Here is a 6,340-nt window from a genome sequence, read left to right as displayed (position 1 = left end):
TGCCACTATCCCGCTGCGACGACGCCTGGCGCTACCTCTGCGACAACTACACCGGCTGCCGTCTAAGCTAGAGCTACTCCTGCTGGAGGGCTCGGCCAACCACCCCGGTCCGTACGCCCTGCCCCACTGCTGGGGTGGTGCTGTCTACGTATTAATAGTCGCCAACGCCGAAGTCTAAATCCCCTCGACTGACTCCAGCGACTGTCAAATCTCCCCTTCACATTTTTAGCTGTTGCAATGGATACGTTTGGAGATTTTCGTCTCCTCTCAAACATTACGAAAGGGAAAACAAACGGACGTATTTAGACGTCAGTCAGATCATGTACTGCGATAATAATTGCAGCTCAAATACCGAGTGTTTATGGATTGTACATGAAGTCCGCCAGGTACTGGGTCAGCTTCTCCGGCCTTGGGACCTTGGCGAAGCCCTGCTCATAGCCATACTCAGCCACAGCCTCAGCAATCTTCAGCGACACGCTGCGGATGTTGGAGAGCGGCGGGTAGACGCAGCCAGTCTCCAGATCAGCGGGGGTCGTGAGGCCAGCCAGCGTCTTGGCGGCAATTATCATGATCTCGTCGTTTACGTGAGTCAGACCAGCCGCAACGACACCCAAACCAATACCAGGGAACACGTACGAGTTGTTGCCCTGGCCAGGCACGTAACGCTTGCCGTTGTATACAACGGGGTCGAACGGACTGCCACTGGCGAAGATGCACTTGCCGTTCGTGAATGTGTACGCCTCCTCAGCCGTGCACTCGGCCTTGGAGGTGGGGTTGCTCAGAGCGAAGATGATAGGACGCTCGTTCAGCTCACTCATCTTCTCGCACACCTCCTTGGTAAAGGTCTTAGGGATGGTGCACACACCGATCAGAGCAGTAGGTTTGATCTGCTCAATGGCAGACACGAGGTCAGGGCATGCGGGTGCGTCGTGGGCGAACAGCAGCTTGTGATGCTGCAGAGATTCCTTGCGGGACTCGACAATCAGACCGCGCGAGTCCACCAGCCAGATCTGCTTGCGAGACTCCTCGACTCTCTTGCCAGTCTCCTGAGCGATAGCTTGAGCAATCAGCTCAGCAATACCGGTACCGGCCTCACCGGCGCCAAGGAATAAGAAGGTCTGCTCCGAGATGGTTTTGCCCGACAGAGGCACAGCCGCCAGCAGGCCACCAAGGACAACCGAGGCTGTGCCCTGGATGTCGTCGTTGAACGTGCAGTGCGTGTTCTGGTATTTACGCAGCAGGTGGAAAGCGGTGGAGTTGCCAAAGTCTTCGAACTGTAGCAAAACGTTGTCGCCGTACTTTGCCTTAGCAGCGTTCATGAATTCTTCCACGAGCTGCTCGAACTTCTCGCCACGGACACGCTTCTGACGCAGACCAATATAGAACGGGTCGGCCAGATACTCCTCGTTGTTTGTACCGCAGTCGAGCACGACAGGCAAACACATCTGGGGAGGCACGCCAGCGCAGGCCGTGTACAGAGCCAGCTTGCCGACAGGGATACCCATGCCGTTGGCACCCTGATCACCCAGACCAAGAATTCGCTCACCGTCAGTGAAGCAAATGGCACGGATGTCCTTCTCCGGCCAGTTATCGAGGATCTCAGCGACATGTCCAATGTCATTTACCGAGATAAAAAGACCGCGCGGGTGTTGAGTGTAGTTGTGACTGAATTCCTGGCAACCCTGACCGACGGTGGGCGTGTACACGATCGGCATAAGCTCGGGTGTGTGCTCAACGAGCATACGGTAGTACACGTCCTCGTTGGTGTTTTGCATGCTCTGCATGAAGATGTACTTCTCAATCGGCGACGTCTTGCGGCGGATGGCGGCCATGGCGCGCTCCGTCTCGAACTCAGTCGTGGTCACGGCGGCAGGCAGCAGACCGCGCAGACCAAGCTGCTTGCGCTGCTCCTCCGTGAAGGCCAATGCCTTGTTGGTGATGGGCGTGCGCATAATAGTGTATCCGGTGGAAGCCATGTTAGAGGTGATCGATAGGAAGCGTTTTGCACGAGTTGGCAAATACAAGAATGAAAGGCTAGCCACGTCACTGTGAAGGGGCGCGACGGCACAAACTTGGAAATTGTAAGATGCTTACAAATTACAGGTGGTTTTCACCGTCACATGAATTCACAAACGGTGCATAAAGTAGACCTCAAAACTACATTCCAGGTTTTTCAAAATTGCCCAGCGACGTGGATGGGTTTTAAAGCACGCTGGGCTGTACTCATACTAAAAACATGTAGATTCGATAAGAGATTAGTAGATTTAGACATTATACGGTCCATTAGCCGTGGAACCGCTTTATCAGATTTAGAAATATATCAAGGTCGAGTAAACGAGCTATTGCTAGGATCATAAAGTGTACATATGCAGACCCACTATCTCCAAGTATCAATGTGAGGAAGCATGTCAATTTGTAAAAGCGGTAAATATTTCCTACATCCGACTCCGTGAACCCCAGGTGAAACTATCATAATGAATTTACAGTTATGCTTTTTCTAGCTTACTCATTTTTATCGAGTATGAAACACTAGGTTTTATTTAGATATCTGTCTTCTTCGCGGAGCCGCAATTGCAGGCTACTTCTTCTAATAGTTTTGACTCGGACGATCTGTGATATTGCAATGGTGTTCTTTTCAATCCTGAAAAAATGATTCTGATGGCATCAATTTTTGATGCCAAACGTTAGCTAGACGTATTATTGAAATTACGTACTCTGGAACTAACTAAAAGTGCTAGACTTTTTTTTCACATTTTGGCCACTACAATTCTTTAAATGCGATCAAAATTGGTCAATCAACGCAGCGCGTCGATTCCCGGTCTTTTTGTTTAAATCGGACCAAAATTGACACGTTGGCGAAAAATAACGCCCTGGCGGGGTGGGGTGGCACTAACTATAAGAACAAAAACGATTTTTGCGTTTTTATCGTTTAAAGGCGTTTGTTCCAAGCTGTTCCCATGCTGTATGTCTTGCCTAAAGCTAGGTGCACTAACCGACGCAGTTAAACGTAATTTGGCGCACTAGATGAAGAATGCGCGCCCCGAACGCTTCATATGGAAGTTAGCTCGAAAACGAACCTTGACTCTCATTCTAAGGCTTTCCTGGCAGTGTTAAAGTAACTATAAAGCAACTACGTTGGTTGTACGCTGCGACTAGAGTCTGGCTACCGCTTTACATCATTCTCTCGTAAAAAACATGATTTTGGCGAATAAGCCGCAGCTCACAGCTCTTTAGCCAATATTATACTTGGTTATAGTATTGAATGGAGTTGATGAGAGGGTGAAACATGAATAGAGCCGCCCTAGGGTAGATACATGTACTCTATCGCATTTAATCGCATTTAACCACTGGGTACCTTCCAAAATCTACCTAAAATGTCGCGCATTAAAGTTTAATCACGATGAATTGTTTGGTGATACCACTTTTTGGTCTCATCAAACAATTCTAAAACGACTTTTAAGTAGCAATATGATTAAACACATGACTGAACGTCACTATGCCCGAAGGTCGCGTTCCAACAACCGTTTTGGTGTGCATTGAACCGATCTGTAATCGATTTTAAATTACCTATTAAACTGATTAAACCGTTTATATGGGTTTGCCAGCAGACATTACAAGCAGTACATGTAGATACTTGTTAATTTACTTAAAGCCATTTCTTGTGAGTAGAATACTCCTCCGAACCGAGCGAGCCAGGGTTTCCTAGCCAAGTCCTACATGAAGAACATTGAGCGCTCACTCTTATTTTAGTGCGCCGATTTACGTTAAACTACATCGGTAGACACTCCAAACTGTGTAAAAGAGCACTACATACCAACAGCTAGGAACTAACACCTATTGTCGATTAAAACGCAAATGTGCGCCTTCGTTCTTTTACTTTGTGCCGGCCCCAAAGGAGTTTTTTTTCTGCAGCTTCACGCCCCGATTTCCAAACAACAGATTTTTTCCGTTTCATTTCAAATAACCCACTGGGTGCTCCGTGAAACGACTCGGTCCACGTCGCCGCGTCAGCAGTAGCCTGACTTTGTGCAAACCGTGAACAGATCGTCCACAGTTGGTAATAAATGTATTTAAACATGTTCTATTAGTAATAACGTTGCTGGTCACCTGTGGAGCGCCAAGGATACACAAGAGAGAAGGTTTGTTGTGATGCCGAGAGTTCAAGCTTGACTGTGCGGTAAAACTGTACAGCGGGCGGCTAATTTGCGCGCGGCAGGTATTCGAATTATCTTGTGCTAGCCTGTACCGGCACAGTGTACGCAGTGGGATCAACTCCTCCATTTCATGAACATGTATTAATATCGGTCCGTTATTAAACTGTAAAACGGATGCTGTTACAGTAATGCACTGACGAGGTGGTGTCAACGATGTTGATTCAGCTAAAGCGATTAGAAAGCCTTTAAAGTGGACAGCAACAGGCGGTCAAATCGTGATCCAAATATACTTGTACTGTAGTACAAGTTGTACAGCCTGCAAAGAGGGCTACTGCAAAGTCTGCAGTGACCGTCGGGAAGCCACTTTTTTTTCACTATCCCGAGGAAATACTACAGTCGTGCACCTCCAATTCGACAGGGCGGATCATATCAACAGGGCCAGGGCATAAGTGCACAACGTAAAGAAAAAAACAAAAGCAAATCCAGTGCACTGATATTTTATTTGTTAATTCAGTACAAAATTTACTCTAATCTTCTGCATAATCTTGGCGTCAGACGCGCGAATCGCGGCGCGCAACAGCGCTTCCGGTCGTGATAGGCATCCGGCAAGGCGGCAACGTCCGCCGACCGCTTAAGAATACTCTGGACGGTAGTGCGCTTTACTTCTTGGGGGGTCTTAAAGCGCTCCGTTGCCCAACGAGCAAGTTCGGAGTGAGAGCAGAGCATGCAGGATCTGACTTATGCTTCTCGCACAAAGACTGTTTTTGTGCTAGAGTTAGGGACATGTAGGAGGAAGGGCGATGTCCCATTGTCTTCGGCGGTAAAAATCAAAGTGTGTGTTTGTATGAAGACGTCCGATCCAAAATTAAAAATCAGATCGATGCGGCGTGTCATCCGAGGGGAAAACCGTTGAGGTTAATTGCTAGGGTGGTGATGGGCAAAGGTAATTGCGCATCCGATTCGCGTAATCATAAAATCTGGCAGGGTATCGACTGATACCGGTGTCGAATTGAAGGTGCACGACTGTACCCACAGCTGTACCTTCACAAGGGTACCATCGCGGCTGCATCGTGAGCGTGGGTGCGGGTATGTATATAATTCCAGAACATCACGTTAAATGGAACGTGATGTTCTGGAATTATATACATACCCGCACCCGTCTTTGGAAGGACGGGTCTTCTGGAACGACTATCATAGCTGTGATACCTACATGTAGACAAGCGCCGCCGCTACCCAGTAGTTGTTTACATGCAGTCCATTGTGTCGCTTCGCTTCGGCGGAATATTTGTATGTTCTTGTTTATTGATGAAACTGAAAATTCGCTTACAGTGAAAAAAACATTTTACTGTAAATATTTTTTTTCAATGTCCTTAAAAATTATGTTTACTGTAAACGAACTCTTCAATTTCCTCCAACAAATGACTTTTACTGTAAGCGATTTTTTCAATTTCCTTATAGGGTTAATCAGAGTACACAATTAACTACCAAGCGCAAAATGTTTTTACCCTCCCCTACAATGACCGAACCTTCAGCACGTTGCTTGAACACTTTTACTGTTGCGGGGTACAGGCCAAGTGTACCCAAGGTTGCATGAAGTGTGACCTGTCACCTGGTACATGGTACCATGGGATATCGAGGCCCATTGTCTAACAACATAGCTTCAATTTAAATGACTTATAGTGTGTATATTGAACTCAAGCTTAGCCTACCTATAAATACATTCAGTTTCCAACTTACCTTTAACTGTTTACTTTGCTCTCTTTGACAAGGGAGCCGTGGGCTGCTGTTCACTTAGAGTTTGTATACTCTCGGAAGCTGACTTTCTCAAGCGCAAGGTGTTGTGTGACGTCCCGTCACACTTGGTAGGACTTGTAGTCCATCCACGCAACGTGGGTAGACTAACTGAACCTCCAAAGTTCGTCCATGGATCGGAACATCTTTTCTCACCTGAACGACTCTCAGTTCGTGTCGGTTCGGAAGATGGCAGGCATCTTCGGAATGGAGCCTGGTGGCGTCAACACCGGCCGAGCAGGTCGAACGTGTCAACGCGTTTAACACTTATGAGCAAGGGATCATCGCCCGCTTGCAGGGAAACCTGCAAGCGCCGGCGGCTGAAGGGAGCCGCCTCACCCGAAGTGCGGTGTAGTGATTTCTCCAGATAATCGCCCATCGACAAAGATGCGGCA

General features: G+C 47.8%; 1 protein-coding gene across 1 annotated transcript; it reads right to left on the bottom strand.

Moving 5' to 3' along the window:
- Positions 1-359: 359 nt before the first annotated feature.
- On the bottom strand, positions 360-1,976 carry PITG_17753 (NADP-dependent malic enzyme; the record flags this gene model as incomplete). The annotated part of the gene is made up of 1 exon (XM_002896561.1): positions 360-1,976. One exon carries the CDS (start codon positions 1,974-1,976, stop codon positions 360-362), a length of 1,617 nt encoding a protein of 538 aa, XP_002896607.1.
- Positions 1,977-6,340: the final 4,364 nt, after the last annotated feature.

The sequence above is a fragment of the Phytophthora infestans genome, genomic scaffold (assembly GCF_000142945.1).
Source record: "Phytophthora infestans T30-4 supercont1.57 genomic scaffold, whole genome shotgun sequence".
In the NCBI taxonomy this organism is placed as follows: Eukaryota; Oomycota; class Peronosporomycetes; order Peronosporales; family Peronosporaceae; genus Phytophthora; species Phytophthora infestans.
Note: the sequence above shows the minus strand (reverse complement) of the source record. Positions and strands in the feature narration are given on the sequence as shown.